The sequence below is a fragment of the Pecten maximus genome, chromosome 12 (genome assembly GCF_902652985.1).
Source record: "Pecten maximus chromosome 12, xPecMax1.1, whole genome shotgun sequence".
In the NCBI taxonomy this organism is placed as follows: domain Eukaryota; kingdom Metazoa; phylum Mollusca; class Bivalvia; order Pectinida; family Pectinidae; genus Pecten; species Pecten maximus.
Genome location: NC_047026.1, coordinates 21,368,788 through 21,388,946, shown reverse-complemented (window position 1 = coordinate 21,388,946; position 20,159 = coordinate 21,368,788). Strand labels below are relative to the sequence as shown.

The window sequence follows — 20,159 nt, the reverse complement described above, 5'->3', positions numbered from 1 at the left end:
ATTCATTTTTCCCTGTTTATATATCAATTGCTGGGAAGAATGATTACATGTAGCTATTCAAACAAAGGTCAAGGTCATTCATTTGAACAAACTTGGTAGCCCTTTACCCAAGCATGCTACAGACCCAATATCAACTCCCTGGAACTCTTGGTTATTGAGAAGAAGTCGTTTAAAGATTTTAGCCTTTTTGACTCCTGTGACCTTGAATGAAGATCAAGGTCATTCATTTGAACAAACTTGCGAGCCCTTCACCCCAGCATGCTACAGGCCAAATATTAGGTCTCTGGGACTGTTGGTAATTGAGAAGAAGTTGTTAAAATTTTTAGCCTTTTGGACTCCTGTGACCTTGAATGAAGGTCAAGGTCATTCAATTGAACAAACTTGGTAACCCTTTACCGCAGCATGCTACAGACCCAATATCAACTCCCTGGGACTCTTGGTTATTGAGAAGAAGTCGTTTTAAAATGTTAGCCTTTTTGACTCCAGTGACCTTGAATGAAGGTCAAGGTCATTCATTTGAACAAACTTGGTAGCCCTTTACCCCAGCATGCTACAGGCCAAATATTAGGTCTCTGGGACTGTTGGTTATTGAGAAGTCGTTTAAAGATTTTAGCCTTTTTGACTCCTGTGACCTTGAATAAAGGTCAAGGTCATTCATTTGAACATATTTGGTAGCCCTTTACCGCAGCATGCTACAAACCCAATATCAACTCCCTGGGACTCTTGGTTATTAAGAAGAAGTCGTTTAAAGATTTTAGCCTGTTTGGTCCCTGTGACATTGAATGAAGGTCAAGGTCATTCATTTGAACAAACTAGGTAGCCCTTCACCCCAGCATGCTACAGACCCAATACCAACTCCCTGGGACTGTTGGTTATTGAGAAGAAGTCGTTTAAAGATTTTAGCCTTTTTGACTCCTGTGACCTTCAATGAAGGTCAAGGTCATTCATTTCAACAAACTTGGTAGCCCTTTACCCCAGCATGCTACAGACCCAATATCAACTCCCTGGGCCTCTTGGTTATTGAGAAGAAGTCATTTAAAGATTTTAGCCTTTTTGACTCCTGTGACCTTGAATGAAGGTCAAGGTCATTCATTTGAACAAACTTGGGAGCCCTTCATCCTAGCATGCTGCAGGCCAAATATTAGGTCTCTGGATCTGTTGGTTATTGAGAAGAAGTCGTTTAAAGATTTTAGCCTTTTTGACTCCTGTGACCTTGAATGAAGGTCAAGGTCATTCATTTGAACAAACTTGGGAGCCCTTCATCCTAGCATGCTGCAGGCCAAATATTAGGTCTCTGGATCTGTTGGTTATTGAGAAGAAGTCGTTTAAAGATTTTAGCCTTTTTGACTCCTGTGACCTTGAATGAAGGTCAAGGTCATTCATTTGAACAAACTTGGTAGACCTTCACCCCAGCATGATACAGACCCAATATCAAGTCCCTGGGTCTTTTGGCTATTTAGAAGAAGTCGTTTAATTTTTTTTAAGCATATTTGACCCCTGTGACCTTGAATGAAAGTCAAGGTCATTCATTTGAACAAACTTGGTAGCCCTTCACCCCAGCATGCTACAGACCTAATATCAACTCCCTGGGACTCTTGGTTATTGAGAAGACGTCGTTTAAAGATTTTAGCCTTTTTGACCCCTGTGACCTTGAATGAAGGTCAACGTTATTCATTTGAACAAACTTGGTAGCCCTTCACCCCAGCATGCTACAGGCCCAATATTAGGTCTCTGGGCCTTTTGGTTATTGAGAAGAAGTTGCTTGAATGGAAAAGTTGACGCCGGACGGACGGACGGACGGACGGCCGGACGGACGGACGACGGACGCCGCGCCACGGCATAAGCTCACTTGCCCTTCGGGCAGGTGAGCTAACAATGACGTCAATTAAAAAACAAAAAAATAACGACTTTCACACGATCATATCTGTATTCTCTTTTCCTTCCCCTTTTATTTCTTCTATTTATAGCTGAAGTCCCGAGGCTGTATATGTGTACTTACTATTCAGGCTCCGAATAATGATCAATGCTGACGGCCACTGTGATGCCACACACGATGAGTGGCACCCCCCAGGCCAACAGATAAAATCGTAACATTGGTTTTGGTGGTAATGGCATGGCCACTGGCTCTGGAGGCGGAGCTGGGGGCTTATTTATCTTGTTGAATTTCTTCAGCATGTTACTGTGAAGTAAAAGGAAAAAATTGTTAAGGTTGTCTCCCCTATCATGGAACTCTTTAGAGTTTTCATTATCAGAATATGAACTCTAATTAACTCTCAAAATATTTTACTTCAATGTCATATACATGTATCTTCAATATTTTTTCATAATATTTTTATGTAGGACCTTGAAACAGTTTTGCATTTCCTTGAAAATAAATGTTTTTTTTTACTGTGACACAAAATCATCAAGAATACAAAAATATCAGATTTTTCATAATGTAGATAACAATTTTCTTATTCATATGACTAAAATATAAGTGAGATATTTTTATTATAGTTCTACAATCACCCGTACACCCCAAAGTTTGGGTCAGTCAGGTATGATATCTTACTATGAGGTTATGGTGATCCAGAACATGGCGACCAGTGTGAGGTAGTGGATACCAACACCGACGATCTGACAGGCCAGATGGTGGTCTGTCCGCTTCACCCCCATGGTAAACCCGATGAGTAGCAACAGGATACTGATACAGATGTTGATCACGGAGTGCTTCAGTTTCTTAGGAACGTTGATAAACCTGGAGAATGAGGCACAAAAGTTACAGTACATGTACAGTCACTGTAAAACCAGGCAACCTTAAAGCATTCAAATGATTTTCAAACGTTTATTTGCATTGTTCTGCAAAAAGATTTTGATGGTATTTATAATCTTGAAAAATTGCTCAACACAAATTCTTCAGTTCATCCAACAAGTTGGCATTTAACTAATGACCTGCAATGTTCAAATAATCCTATAACTGAGAATGAACCACTCTTCAAGAGCTATCGGTTAACGAGTTAACGTACATGTTGATAAATTGGTGTGTTTGCTTACCTGTTAACAACTGTTAACGAGTTAACACACCTGTTGAGGAGTATAAGCTTATGTTATTAAACTGGTAATGAGGTAATTTACCTGAAGCAGGAGACGTAGGTGATGATGACGGCCATGAGACAGATGAGACAGATACAGCTGCCCACATAAACAGGGTAGGGAAGCAGGTGTAATGTGCCCGACATCATCCCCCGGTCGTATTCACCCGACCTGTTCACCTGGGCAAAACAACAATATAACTCAGGTAAACAATGGAATAAACCTTTGTTTCCTATCCAGTCCTTTGTTTCTCCAAGACAATATATTAACAAATAAAATCTTTTGTGAAATTTTCATTCCAAAAGATTCCATTTTGTCTACTTATATATATCTTAGGTAAAATATATATTAGACTGCAAATTATTAGTTACCAAACCTCTGATCAGGTAAACGTTTAACACATCACTAAGGTCCATTGAGCCAGGACATGATATACTTCATAAAAAAAGTTAACGAAGGCCAACAACTTTTGCCAGCTCTCCAGGTACTCTCATGTAAAATTTAGCAAGTATATCTAAGATATGATACAATTTGATATAAAGACTAACAGACAGAAAAAATGACCAAGACGACTTTAATAGTGGATGGAGGGCTTGGGCTAATTCACTCTCTCTCTCTTCTCTTGACCACTTACCTCCAGGATGGTGAAGATGGAGAGATGGAAGCAGTGAACAACAGTTACGTTGGGGTCTGGTAGGATCTGGCATCCGTCTGTTCTCCAGTCGCCATAGCCACCTGTAATAATGTCATTTTCTTATTTACCTGGTTACATATTCATATACATAGCACTACCTGTAAACAAATATCTAACATCTTCACCTGGTGAACTTTTATAGTAAAAGACTATTTAATTTAATCTTGATAAAATCAGTGTGATTATATATTACGGTAATTGTACCTTTCACCTGAATATTTATACAGTGAAACCTGAGTTTACGGACACACTGTGACCTGGTATTTATACAGTGAAACCTGAGTTTATGGACACACTGTGACCTGGTATTTATACAGTGAAACCTGAGTTTACGGACACACGGTGACCTGGTATTTATACAGTGAAACCTGAGTTTACGGACACACAGTGACCTGGTATTTATACAGTGAAACCTGACTTTACGGACACACTTTGGGACTAAGTCAGAGTGACGGATTTGACAGTGTGTCGGTGAAGTCAGTGTTGGCAATGACAGTGGAGTATGTCATTGTTCCTATGGATAAGGTCGGATGATACAGGATGTCGTTAAAATCAGTGGTCGGTAGAGTCAGGTTTCAATGTACTGTATTTAACCACAAAAATGCCCCTGTCCAAAATAAGGCCTTTATCAAATTTTACAGATCTTCAATTTGAAAACAGTGACTAAAATGTGTTTCACAAATAACCACTCCCCTAACTTCAGAACTACAATTTTGCACTAGTGGAGGGGACATGTTTGAAAATAAACACAGTATACACAGCATAGATCCTAAGATAATATCCAACTACATGTAATAAACTATGGATACAGATACTACATATCTAATTGACCAATCATGTCTATAACAATACTAACCATTGGCCTCAAAGTCCCAATAAGCTGCAACAAGGTTTTTTGAAGGTCGTTGGGTTTTGAAGTAGAGGACAATTGGTTCCGTTAGGTTCTTGACTGGAGTAGCTGTTAAAAACACATATATAAACACACTGTCAATTAAATCAATTAAATAAATATTGCATCAAAGATTTGATTTAAATTGAATAAAAATTCCAAGAGACACATGTATATTAATTTATTCAGAAAGTTCTAGGAAATTATTCTTAGTTTAAACTAGTTTACATTCATTAATAAATCCATGCATATTAATACAAGTTTTTGTAAATTTCATATTTTGATTTTAATTTAATTTATAATTCCTGTAGCTATGAGTCACTAACAGTTGAAAGCCTTGTAACTTGTTAAATACATAGTTGTTTGGTCTCAAGTATTCTTTTATTTGGGAAAAAAAATAATATTGTAGTGATCTCTGGTAATACACAGGCGAATCACACTTACAGACATTTGCGGAGAGCACACTGGAAACAATGGCAATTCGGGAATGGTTTCCAATGGCAGGGTCGTCATGGAACGACGAGGTTATTGGGAAAAGCTTGGTCTGCTTGTAAAGTATGAACTGGAGATTGAGAGTGTCAGTATCCAGCTGTCCACTGTTGTTCAGTAGTGATTGTGGTAACTGTATGGATCCCTGTAGGTTCTGTAGATACAAAATACACAAATAAATCCACGGTATAGGTCAGAGGTCATGTAGGTACAAAATACACAAATAAATCCTGGGTATAGGTCAGAGGTCAAAGAAATATTTTCAGCAGGTCCTGAAATATTGAACATATTTCAACACTCATGTATGATTATACATATGCATATGAGCCAAATGACTTGTCTCGAGATTTTTCGTCTTTTGGCAGCCCCCAAAAGTCTCTTTAGTATAAATGTATATAGCTGATATCTCTACATGTTTTCTACATGACATTGTATCTCCTAAAACCTGTATTGAAAAATGCTGGGAGTCAAACTTGACATGACTTGTCCGTCAGCAAAGTATTGTCATACTTGGTGTATATATATATATTTTGTCCTATTAACAGCCAGGGTCATTTAAGGACGTGCCAGGTTTTGGGGTTGGAGGATAAGCCAGAGTACCCGGAGAAAAACCACAGGCCTACAGTCAGTACCTGGCAACTGCCCCACGTAGGTTTCGAACTCGCAACGCAGAGTTGGAGGGCTAGTGATAAAGTGTCAGGACACCTTAACCACTCGGCCACCGCGGCCTCTTATTGTCATACCAACATTACAGAAATCTTTTATACCAATACTAAACATATAGGATTGTTATGTCATATACTGTAGGGATATTCTGGCATCCATTGGCTGTATAAGAACATACGTTCCTGTCGAGAACCTATTTCTTAGACACCTTGATATTTTGTTATGAATGTGTTTCATTGAGAATTAGTCAGTCATACTTGATAACATGTACTCTGCTGTCCAAAATTTGTAATTTTTTTTATCTCAATGGTTTATTAATAGAGAAACATTATCACAGAGCGTTAGTGAGTGTTTGAGGAAACAGATAAGAGAAGATAGATGAGGGTACTACATAATAATCACCGTAGGTCCTTTATCAGTTCTCCACCCATGTAGGAATGCTGTCCCAGATAGCACTCTACCAATACTCATTACAACCTACCCTATAAATGCTCAATCTAGACACAAAATTTCTAAACTTTGAACAAAATCCTACAAGAAAGTATCATGTGTATGTAGAACGTGTACAAAAACACGTTTAAAAAAAATTGTAATATTTTAAAGAGGTTCTATTTTCACTTTTTTATAATAAATATTCAAAAACAGATACCTTATTTTTGCCAACTTGGAATTTCTATGTTGGAGATTGGTTTGTGTTCTGATTTCAGTCTGAGAAAACAACACCTGCAGACCTTTTGACAAAATGATACATTGAGTACCATAAAACTTTGAAGAAGCTCTTTTTTGTGCAATAGTTGGATTTTTAAGATTATGAACAACAGACATTTGACTGATAATTAATGTATTTAAATTTAGGGGGGAAAATCAGGAGTCTCCGACCTAAATGGGGAAGGATGCCAAGTATATTGAAAATGAAACTAAGAGAGATAATCATGGTCTGTTTTGTAAATTCATGAAAAATACATTTTTTTTTACTTTCACAAATCTAGTAAAACCTCTAAAATTTGATATGTCTAAGAACAAATTTACAGTATGATGTAACTTTAGAATGATGGCTTTAGGTAGTGTGCATTTGGTTACATAATGTATCACACTAGGATCTCAAACACTAAAACGTCTTCATTCATCTTAGAGAGATAATCCATTATCCTTTCAGGCTATATACAGGAGATATGTCTTCCTTTTGCCCTCCATGTGAATTCTAGCATCTAATTTAATTGTGATTAAACCATTTTGGTAGAAACTATTAAGGTTCAAATAATAATAGAGACAAACACTTTGTCCCTCCATTATAATACAGATGTCAGACAAACACTTTGTCTCTCCATTATAATACAGATTCAGGACAAACACTTTGTCACTTCATTATAATACAGATTCAGGACAAATACTTTGTCTCTCCATTATAATACAGATTCAGGACAAACACTTTGTCACTTCATTATAATACAGATGTCAGACAAACACTTTGTCACTCCATTATAATACAGATTCAGGACAAACACTTTGTCTCTCCATTATAATACAGATGTCAGACAAACACTTTGTCTCTCCATTATAATACAGATGTCAGACAAACACTTTGTCACTCCATTATAATACAGATGTCAGACAAACACTTTGTCCCTCCATTATAATACAGATTCAGGACAAACACTTTGTCACTTCATTATAATACAGATTCAGGACAAACACTTTGTCTCTCCATTATAATACATATGTTAGACAAACACTTTGTCTCTCTCCATTATAATACAGATGTCAGACAAACACTTTGTCTCTCCATTATAATACAAATGTCAGACAATCACTTTGTCTCTCCATTATAATACAGATTCAGGACAAACACTTTGTCTCTCTCATTATAATACAGATTCAGGACAAACACTTTGTCACTCCATTATAATACAGATGTCAGACAAACTCTTTGTCCTCCATTATAATACAGATGCCAGACAAACACTTTGTCTCTCCATTATAATACAAATGTCAGACAAACGCTTTGTCTCTCCATTATAATACAGATGTCAGACAAACACTTTGTCACTCCATTATACTACATATGTCAGACAAACACTTTGTCACTCCATTATAATACATATGTCAGACAAACACTTTGTCTCTCCATTATAATACAGATGTCAGACAAACACTTTGTCTCTCCATTATAATACATATGTCAGACAAACACTTTGTCACTCCATTATAATAGAAATGTAAGACAAACACTTTGTCTCTCCATTATAATACAGATTCAGGATGAACCCTTTGTCTTTCCACAGATTCAGGACAAACACTTTGTCTCTCCATTATAATACATATGTCGGACAAACACTTTGTCTCTCCATTATAATACAGATGTCAGACAAACACTTTGTCACTCCATTATACTACATATGTCAGACAAACACTTTGTCACTCCATTATAATACAGATTCAGGACAAAAACTTTGTCACTCCATTATAATACAGATGCCAGACAAACACTTTGTCTCTCCATTATAATACAAATGTCAGACAAACGCTTTGTCTCTCCATTATAATACAGATGTCAGACAAACACTTTGTCACTCCATTATACTACATATGTCAGACAAACACTTTGTCACTCCATTATAATACATATGTCAGACAAACACTTTGTCTCTCCATTATAATACAGATGTCAGACAAACACTTTGTCTCTCCATTATAATACATATGTCAGACAAACACTTTGTCACTCCATTATAATAGAAATGTAAGACAAACACTTTGTCTCTCCATTATAATACAGATTCAGGATGAACCCTTTGTCTTTCCACAGATTCAGGACAAACACTTTGTCTCTCCATTATAATACATATGTCGGAAAAACACTTTGTCTCTCCATTATAATACAGATGTCAGACAAACACTTTGTCACTCCATTATACTACATATGTCAGACAAACACTTTGTCACTCCATTATAATACATATGTCAGACAAACACTTTGTCTATCCATTATAATACAGATGTCAGACAAACACTTTGTCTCTCCATTATAATACATATGTCAGACAAACACTTTGTCACTCCATTATAACAGAAATGTAAGACAAACACTTTGTCTCTCCATTATAATACAGATTCAGGATGAACCCTTTGTCTTTCCACAGATTCAGGACAAACACTTTGTCTCTCCATTATAATACAGATGTCAGACAAACACTTTGTCTCTCCATTATAATACAGATGTCAGACAAACACTTTGTCTCTCCATTATAATACATATGTCAGACAAACACTTTGTCTCTCCATTATAATACAGATGTCAGACAAACACTTTGTCACTCCATTATAATACAGATGTCAGACAAACCCTTTGTCTCTCCATTATAATACAGATGTCAGACAAACACTTTGTCACTCCATTATAATACAGATGTCAGACAAACACTTTGTCCCTCCATTATACCATTTAAATATCAATGTAAATAAAAAAAACTAATAATACAAAGAAATGGTCTATACCCAAACAGTTATATCCTGAACCAGATCCTCAATCATCTTCAGCTTCATAGAGACATTCAAAATTAAATGAAGGGACCATTCTTCCCAACAACTAATTCCTATTATGCTATCATTTCTACAGCTGGGTAGACTAGGATTACTAAGATAGAATGTCAATAGTCGTCACAGCAAACACCTACAGCATGAATCAATTCTACCACTGATCAGGCTCCATCTGATATTGTTGAATTTCTTTTTAATTTACATTTAAATTAGAATCTGAGGTACACTTGGAAACTACTAGTAAACTGCCCCATCCCTGGGTGGTCCCGGAAGCATGTGTGTATCCCCGGTATAGATCCTCGCTCTGATACACTCTCATCTGGTCCTGTCAAATACGAAATTCCATCGCCTCCTGTTTCACTGTTTACTTAGCACATGCCTGTAGGTGATATATACATGTACTTTATATTTTCAGAAAAAAAACTTCACTTAAAACAACTTGTGTAACTGAAGTAATTTAAGTTAGCATATGAAAAATGTCAGCAGAGCTTGTACTGCTACAGAAACCCGAGATATGAATTGTGACTTCGGTGTGTTACACAGATTATCTGTACTTTTTAACCTGTCATTAACATTCCTAACACCTATCTTGCTACTAAAGTTGTCATTTCTTCTGATGACAGACCAGTTGTCATTTTGACTTCAATGTCAGTCTAGTTTACATACTAATCCTATATCTTACCTATCTTAAATCTAAAGGGCCAATACACAACAGGTATACTATATATATAGGACTTAACTTGAATGTCACTTTATAGGAAGTGCTGACCCTCATAGCACCTGTTATACACTATGGGCTACAGGCTTATTACTCAACTTATATATTTATAATTTATTATAGAGTGAACTTTGAATAATGAAGGAGATATATGGGATGGGCTTCATTCTGAGTATAGGAGTTCATAACCCTTGGTAACATATTCTTCTACCTTGATACAATTTCGGGAATATTTATTTAGTACACAAACAAGAGATGTTATTCGTTATATATACATGTATATATTAGCGAATCTCTGAGGATAATACTAAAGATGATATTAATGAAGGTTAACGATGAAATCTAAGACAATGAATATTTCTCAACACCTGACAGGTTCAAATGGGCAGGGAAGAAACTCCACAGTTAAACCGCTCCTTATATCCACTTCATTGTAACAAACAGCTGATGATTCAGACTAGCAATACAAGTTTTGTATATATTTATATTTATATATGTACAGAAATCATTCTACTTGTATTTCTGTTGAAAACCTAACAAGGTCTTTTGTGGGGATTCCTATCTACGGCCTGACTCTGCATGGGAATACAGGCTTAAAATCTCAACTAATGGAGATGTGAAAGAAATGCACGCCACTTAAATATGCTGACAACATAAAAATAGTCATGTGATGTTAAAAGTATTAAACTGACATTTAAATGAGAATTTTGTTGAATTTCCTTCTCACCATCCAAACCTGATTGTACAGTTACGACCATTACTGGGTCTAAAATGAATGACAAGCTCTGATATTACCTGATCATGTGTCAGGAAACCACCTCACAGTAAACATATTCAGTATCTAGTTGTCACTCTCCTTCATAATCAAATAAATTAAATAAGATATTAAATAAAGATATTGAATAAGATATTAAATAAAGATATGAAATAAGATATGAAGTGAGTTAATTGATTTAACACAGTATTAAAGTCAATTGATATTAACTTGTTGATCAAATTACATTAAAACTTGAGAATGTCTGAAATATCTCCCTACACCCAATCCTGGATTGAAAGAGATGGGAATTAACAATGAAATATCCATAAACAAAACAATCTCTCCCCTCAAGAAAGTTTCAATACAAACATAATTATTCAATTTTTTCACAATCTAACTCTTAAAAGCTGAAGAAAACGTCCATGCAACAAAACACTCTTATAAAAATCATCATTCATAGAGAAAAAGACCTGAACATAATCCACCAGTCGAGATCACGATCTACAGACATGTTGATGGTACAAGCATATGTTTTAAAATGTGACTATAATCTACTTCAGGATTGATATAAGATGAGTGTCCAGTGATAGCAGGGATAAGTCCTCGAGTCTGTTTCCACAGACAAACAGGAAATACCATGTGAGGATGACCAGTACTGTTGCCACTGTGGTAAGTAGATAAGCCCAGTGTATCTGTATAAACTATCAACACATAAACACAGGAAGTCAGACCTATGACCAAGGAAACATGGAGTTTAACCCCTGACCCAGAAAACAGAAAAAGACCTCCAAAAAAAGGAATTAGACCCAGGAAACAGAGAATGACCTCAAACAATGGTGAAGATGACCTTTGACCAAAGAAACATTGAAGTGATGCTCTGTACTGAAGGAAAAGGGACAATGACTCAAAACACAAAAATAGAGACCCTTCTAACAAGAGGCCCAATGGGCTTGTATCACTCACCTGGTATTCACTTCTTTAAATGATCCTTTGCCTTTCAGTTAATTAGAAGAAGCCCTTTATATGATTCAACAAATGTGACCTCTTTGACCTTGAATACGGTTCAAGGTCATTTCTTTATGCAAACATTATTGGCCTCTATCCCAGAAGTCATGAGAATGTTTTAACAAATCTAACCTCTGTGACCTTGAATATGGGGCTCAATGTCAGGAACCTACCAGGCATACATCATGACTCCAGGTCTCTTGGTTAATCAGTAGAATTAAGTTATTTAAATGGAAAATTGATGCTGGAAAGATAGACAACAGATGGATGTCACACCATGGCATAAGCTCATTTGGCATTTTGAGCCAGGTAAGCTAAAAACATAGAGGATGACCTTTGACCCAAAAAACATTGAAACTGACCTCTAAAAATATCTACAAAATAGTGAAACATCTCCAAAGATACTGAGGCTGATCTTTGGCCCTACAATCACATAAGTTTGTCTCTGACCCAGGAAACCGGTCTGCTGACTACTAAATTAACCTTAAACCAAGCAATCTGTAGGATTCATTAGCTTGTTATGTTTTTATCCCAGAATCCTTGAGGCTGAACTCCTGTTGACCGAATAATCACTCAATATGAAATATTCTTAAAAGAGCAAAAATAGGAGCTGTCATTGTATTTCTATTATACCAGTGTATGAAGATACTCAAATTCCAGTATTTACACGCATGTCCAGTATTTACACCCCTAAGTGTCCGTATTGTCCACATCTGACCCAAGCTTACCTGTTGAAGGTGACCAGGCCCATCTGTCGCCTACTCCAATGTGTGTAAAGTTAAATCCTACAGCTTTGTCCCAGGGTACGGAGTTACACACTGTATATCGGGTAAGGCACATCCAAAATCACAATCTCATTCACCAAATTCCCGGTACTCACCACAGTGGAAACAAACAGCACTAGAGCACGAACACATGTAAATATTCCTGCAGGTTCAATACCATAATCACTTAGGTCAGCTTACAACACATCGGTGTCAAATTTATCCCAGGTCACTGGTCCGTGCCCCCTTGTTTACTAGAGATTTTAACAATGGAGGTGATTCCAGAGGCAGACGGTAGCATGTGTAAACCTTGTACAAGACACCAGTTAATGACATGTAAACAGTAATATTTTTGCACTCAGACCTCGGGGGCCAAAACAGGGCGAGTCAGTGGTTCCCCTAATGGCTGTGTTATCAAAGTCCTAGAGCTTCCAATGAAGAGCTGGTATTTCCTCAGCTCCTACGAATACCTAGGCTACCAGGCTCAGGGCCACATGACCAATTTTTCGATTTTCTTATCTGATTTTTAAAGTATACTGGAGTAAATTTTAAATTGTCTTTATCATACCTAAAGCAGCAGGATAGTGGTTTCCCCGACAAATTTACAGATATTTGCTTTTATAACATGTTTCTCAGGTTTCCATGGAAATCATTTTTCTGCAGCTGAAGCAAATTCTTGCTCTGATTAAAAACCTAGCGGCCCTTTTAACCATGCTTTTAGCATAATCTAAAATGTGTCATAACTCCAGGTTACATAACTTAGGACATTTTAGTATCAGCTCACGAGTCCCTGTATGTGTAATAGTTCTCGCATGTTATGTTCCCATAGCTACAGATACAGCATGAAATGTAATTAACATGGAGGTTTAAGTATACAAAATAAATGAAATATAATGATATTGTTTATCTAATAAGATAGCACTTTGATATAAGGACAACCCTGCTGTTTGCAGATCTATTCAATGAAATTTTTTTAAATTAAGTGAATTTTCCAAAGATGACGGTAAGCTCAAGGCCACGGAAAAAGCTGTACAGAGACCCAAGGGACATGAATAGTTCATCTTTTCTGCAACTTGTAAAGAGAATATACTCCCATTTGGCATGTCGCACATTAAATATCATGACTTCAGCTATTCCTTACTCTAAAGGACCAATTTGAAGATTTCCACACACTTGACTGCTTTAACCATAAAGTATTGGTCAGGGCCAAAAATTTTGTTATAAACAAATTTTGTAGCGCAGCATTTGACTGGCCCAATATCATAACCCCCAGCTTATATATTCATCATTCTGAAAGAATTATTTAAAAATTTTAACACATCTGACCTTATAGTGACTTTGAAAGCAGGTCAAAGAAATTCCTTTTGAACAGATTTTGAAGTCCTTCATCCTAGCTATCGACTGACCCAACATGATGACCCTGGGCCTCCTGGTTATTGAGAAGAAGTTATTAAAAGGAAAAGACTGGTCAGGCTTAATTGATAACCAACAGATGGAAACAGGTGAGGAAATGAAATGTCATCTTTCCAGACAAAAATGGTTGACTGAAATCCTATAGGAAGCCTATGACAGTCCAGAGGGTAACTATCGACACTGTTCAACACACTTGTAAGGTTAAATATCTTATGTACATTGTATATTGACTATTTGTATTACAAAACCACTTCACATTTCAATCTCTTATCAAAATAAAACTTGACTAATAAGAATTGTATGTATTAAATAATACTGTTCCCTAAGGAAAAATCACTAAGCTTCTGTAATACCCCGGCCCAGTGACCAGCATGTCCTGTACACTTTGTTCACCTGAAGTAAGGCCTGAATTTTGTCTCCAAAGGTGAAAGGTAGATTGGAAGATCTAGAGATTTGGTGGGCTGGGCAGCTTGTCATAGATAAAATCTACCTATTGTGAAAAATTATAACGTGGTGCAGATGAACATCTGTCTCCAAGGTGACCTGTGTTTAACCCTTGGCATCATTTGTCTGAAAAATTATCTACAACTGGTAATAAAGAACCTAAATCAATGACCTAAAATCCATAACGAATCAATCAGAAATACACAAGTCACAACAATACAGGGAGACCCAAGTATTACACATAACAAACCTGGCATACATCATACATCAGATCTGTTGTAAACTAGAAGACAACAATGAAGTTGGGGGGATCAATGGAGGATAGGATAGTACAACCCCAGATCCAAGGAGATTTGTGTTTCTCAGCAAGCTGAGATCATGATCTTTCCACAGCTTTTTATAATTGACATTTAAGCTTAATTGCTCTGGAGAGCATGCAACAGGCCTCCTGTATGTTGTTTAATGAGGTAGCCACCAGCTACTACAAGGAAACCCAGGTGAGGGAGCCACCAGCTACCACAAGGACACCCAGACTAAAAATCCTCCTGGCTGTTTACTGGGCGAGCAAACAGACAATACAAAACAAACAACAAATATGTTGTACAACAAACAACGACTGTAAATAGAACTCCATCAATACTCATGTGAAACTAGAATCCATAGCTGCCAATTAAAACTCCTAAACAGGTTCCTTGACAGAGTAAACCTTCTAATAATTAAATCACCTATGTTATTGGAGTCGAAAACAGACATATATCATTGGGTATATAGAGATCAATCATAACAAGAGTGGAGGCTTGGATCATAAATCAATTAGTAATTTAAAGATACAATACAGTCTAACCTCCTACCCTCCCCTTTAAAAAATTACAAGGATAAACGATACTTTTTTTCCCCATGAATATAATGGGAAAACCCAAAAATTCACCTTTATTTTCCAGGTATCTATTCTCCATGATTTTTTTAGATCTTTCAAAATAATGGAAAATAACACCCTGGAAGATAAGAATGGACCACAGTATACTTATTTATTTGGTAACCTTTGCTAATACATTAGGTATTCTATTATAAATTCAATGTATAATAGACATATATACCAGACAGGCATTAAGGCAAATGAGCAGAACCATTAATCATAGTGGTCGTGAGGCTAAATTTTGTGCAAGGCAATTAAAATTCAAGATAAATGTAATTAAAGTTTGTAGAAGAAATTCTACAAACCAGACTTAATGATTCTTAATCACTTTGCCCTCAGTCACTCTGACATGGTCGAGGGACTGTAGTATCCAACACACACCAATCTATAATTTCTGTAATCCTGCTTGAGTTTGACGACCATTTCACCTGTTGTCAGTATAATGTGACCAGATGGAGTGGGGTTTTTTTTGGTTTGTTTTTGTTTAACGTCCTATTAACAGCCAGGGTCATTTAAGGACGTGCCAGGTTTAGAAGGTGGAGGAAAGCCGGAGTACCCGGAGAAAAACCACCGGCCTCCGATCAGTACCTGGCAACTGCCCCACGTAGGTTTCGAACTCGCAACCCAGAGGTGGAGGGCTAGTGATAAAGTGTCGGTACACCTTAACCACTCGGCCACCGCGGCCCCCCAGATGGAGTGTCTGTGACTGCTGGGTGTCTTGGGCAGTATGGTTCAGTGAGGTAGCACTATAAATTACGTCCGTATCAGTTTTTCAGTAATCAAAAGTATGCATGTACACAGAAAAGTTTTACATAATGAGGGTTAAATTAAGTAAATAAACTCTCTGAAACTCTAGAGGAATAGAATCTTACATTGGTCTGTACACCAATGTTTGATTACTTTTCTCTTATATTTACAAATAAACAAATTCAAGTGGGAATACTCATTCTAATGCTGCAGCCAAAAACCAACAAAAGTACCGCTGGATGGAACAATATGTACGCCCACCAAATGCCATATAGTGTTATATACTACCTTGTATTGAGATAATATTTTCATCACCTTATAAGTGGTTATAGGTTGCATGCTTTAACCCTTAACTTTACATTCACTACAAAGTCTATGGTTTATTTCAGTTTGAGGAACTCCAATAATCATGATTTACTAAAGAAGTTTCCAACTCAAACACAACTTGATATCATGAATATAAAACCTATCAAGTTTCAAAAGAATCGTTTGAAAAATGTTAGATCTCTGGACAAAAATGGTGTCATTGCAGTATTGTTGCTGTGACATCATTGTAATGTAGCTGTGATGTCATTGTTTTGTTTCTGTGATGTCATTGTATTGTTACCATAGGGTCATTGTATTGTTCTGATGTCATTGTATTGTTACCATAGCATCAGTGTTTTCTGCTGTGATGTCATTTTATTGTTACTGTGATGTCCTTGTTTTGTTGCCAGCATGAGCTATCTGTAATACCCTGGGAACTGACAGAGATATATATATCACACCCTAGGGTTGACAGAGACATCACACCCTAGAGGGTGACAGAGATATCACAACCTAGGGGTTGACAGAGATATCACACCCTAGGGGGCGACAGATATATCACAACCTAGGGGCAACAGAAGTATCACACCCTATGGGGTGACAGAGAAATCACACCCTTAAGGGTGACAGAGATATCACACCCTAGGGAGCAACTAAGAATTCACACCCTAGGGGGTGACAGAGATATCACACCCTATTGGGCGATTGAGAATTCACACCCTAGGGGTTGACAGAGGTATCACATCCTAGGGGGTGACAGAAAATGCACACCCTAGGGGTTGACAGAGGTATCACATCCTAGGGGTTGAGAGAGAATTCACACTCTAGGGGTTGACAGAGGTATCACACCCTAGGGGTGACGGAGATATCACGCCCTAGAGGCAACAGAAGTATCACACTCTAGGGGGTGACAAACAATTCACACCCTAGGGGTTGAGAGAGAATTCACACTCTAGGGGGTGACAGAGATATCACACCCTAGAGGGTGACAGGGATATCACACCCTAGGGGTTGACAGAGGTATCACACCCTAGGGGTTGAGAGAGAATCCACACTCTAGGGGGTGACAGAGAATTCACACAAATTAAGACAAATCTGTGAATGATGGGAGAGTGCATTATCTCTTACTTATCTGTGAGATTCCAATACTCCTCTCTACTTAAACCACTTGATTTTGTTATGTTACAGCTTCATCTTCAGTATCACTGATATCTTTGTTCATGCTGGTGTCAGTCATAGCAAAATTATATAGACTTTTAATTACCGCAGTTTCTTAACTTCAAAAAGAAATGAGGTTTGCAAAATTTCTATTAGAGAAAAATAGTTTCTCCGTCCACAACAGAACAAATAGAGGCTACATTTTCTCCACAACAGAAATAAGATTTGTAGAAATATATATCAACAACAAATTTCTTTAAGAGATAAACAAGATATTTCAGACTACAGTATGTGTATACCTATAAAATCTTCCAGTTATAGATGACAGTAGACACAAGTCTACAGCTCCCCTCACCTGTATTCTCCTTTACATTGTACGACTGCCACACCAACTGTCAACCAGCCCCTGTCCTCATCTATAATACACCTGTACTCAGGTAGCGGTCAGCCAGGTACAGATCACTTGTCCACTATGAACTGGACACTGGTCAACTGGGATTAATTAACTATCTGCAGGACTTAAATGTCCACAATGTGAGAGGCAAGTCGCCTTACAAATCTGTACAGACCACTGACAATGCCTACTGCGGCCTTGTACGTGCCTTCATCAGGGACGGTACTGACAGACCACTGACAATGCCTACTGCGGCCTTGTACGTGCCTTCATCAGGGACAGTACTGACATTATCTCTCCACGAATCTGCATCGACATTTTGCCTTCAATTATCATCATAGTCCTGCTTAAATCAGTCGTGCCTCAGTGGGTTTCCATACAAAAACAGTGTGCTTTGGGCTCATATACACTGTCTTATCAGACGGAACATCAGCATAACACCATGCAATTATTAAAATAATTACCAGTCCATTATATGAAGCAGAAAAATGTACAGTCCCACAGACAGGACAACATATTATCTGGGTATATAATAAACAAAACTAGATCATTTACTTTAAATCTGGCACCTATCCGTCCGCCTGGACTGTTTATCCCTTGACCCAGTTCCTACTTTCACCTGTCGTTATATTTCTAGGTAGCATTATTTGGTGAAGGTCCACAGGCAACAAGTGTCCAGAGGACCTTAAGAAAATATTGATACTGCCTGTCAGATTGAAAAGAAAACCAGGGTTCTCTAAATGTCCACTGCACTTCATATCTCCTGAAGAAAGGCGTATAAAAGGGAGATAATAGTTGCCATTATACTAGACAAACAGACCCAGCTTTACAGCTTGTACCATACCGGTCGTCTAAAATACATTAACACAACAAAAATCGTTTCAGAAGCAGAATAGGCCCAACTAGGTATAGCTCTTGGCAAAATCTGCATGTCACAGGACGCTATCAGTCAGTATTCAGGCAAAAAAACATGATACATGACATTCTAAACACTAGCTGAAATGAATTCATATTTAAACATTCACGTTTTCACACAGGTAATATTGTCAACAGGACGAAGCATATGATGAATTTCTTCTCATCATTAATCATCCTGTAAAATAGAGAATTAATTCTGTACCTAAAGCCATTCCCCATCCCGTCCTCTTCCGTTAGGGACAATCTTTTCTGGTCTAGCTTTTGGCAACTGAACAAATGCTTACAACCTTTAAGAGACTGCAAAATGCCATAATTTACAACTTGTATATACCGGTGTATCTAGTAAGGGGAGATAGCAGAAGTTACTCTCTCGATAATATTTGACTACGATCTATACACAGCTATACACAGCACAACTCTCCCTATAAATTTACCTAGAATTTTTAATTTTTATCATATATCAATGATAAATTTTCTGAGAGGTAACAGGGCAGGGTTGATCCGGGTATAAGCACAACTTTTTAGATGAAATCAAAAGGATTGCAGGCATGTTATCTAACTTAAAAACATGTATCACGTTACTTCATAGAAAATTATCCTAGAGAGTTGGCAACACCGTGAATAATTACAATGTATCAGCTATGGTAGCAGTATATTATTTTTTTCTCAAAAATTATGGAGTGTTATACTGATACAGAGAATGTGATTTATGAGGTGTGTAAGGCTGGCTCTGGCCATAAAACCAGGTATATATCGTCTCATCTTTACCATTGCTTAAAAAAAAAAAAAAAAAACACACACACACACACAAATTATGCTCAGAAAGTTCATACAGAGTTATCCTTCCTTATACAAAATCATTAATGTTTGTGGGTTTTTGTTTTCGTTTATGCCTTTAAATTACCATTGCCATATCATTTTAGCAGAGAAACAAAAATTTGTTTTGGTATAAGTTATATCACCAGGTTTACATAAGAACAGTAATGAACAGCTGTCACTGACAGAATGATTTGAAGAATGAAATGGTATATGGTATATCTATATAAACATATCCAGATATCTATTTTCACTTCAAAAACCTTTTCAGTTTAAATTTCTTTAACTTCATTTTGGCTTTTTTTGTTTTTAATCTACTAAATCAAGAACTTCTCGCAAAATAGTTTGTTTTACAAAAATCATGAAATTTCAGCACCACAAAAACATTTGATGCTACAGTACTCATGAGTTTAAACATTTTAATTTCACATGTACTCTGATAACAATTTTAGGTTA

The 20,159-nt window shown here is 37.0% G+C and overlaps 1 protein-coding gene across 1 annotated transcript in view; it reads right to left on the bottom strand.

The window, feature by feature from the left end:
- Positions 1–20,159, bottom strand: part of LOC117339049 (adhesion G protein-coupled receptor A3-like) — a 118,755-nt gene that overhangs the window by 4,614 nt on the left and 93,982 nt on the right. Inside the window, exons 11-16 of the mRNA XM_033900414.1 lie at positions 5,100–5,298; positions 4,623–4,724; positions 3,707–3,807; positions 3,115–3,251; positions 2,552–2,737; positions 2,000–2,179 (exon numbers count right to left, since the gene is read on the bottom strand). Coding sequence (XP_033756305.1) covers positions 2,000–2,179; positions 2,552–2,737; positions 3,115–3,251; positions 3,707–3,807; positions 4,623–4,724; positions 5,100–5,298 — 905 coding nt within the window. The remainder of the gene's footprint in view (positions 1–1,999; positions 2,180–2,551; positions 2,738–3,114; positions 3,252–3,706; positions 3,808–4,622; positions 4,725–5,099; positions 5,299–20,159) is intronic.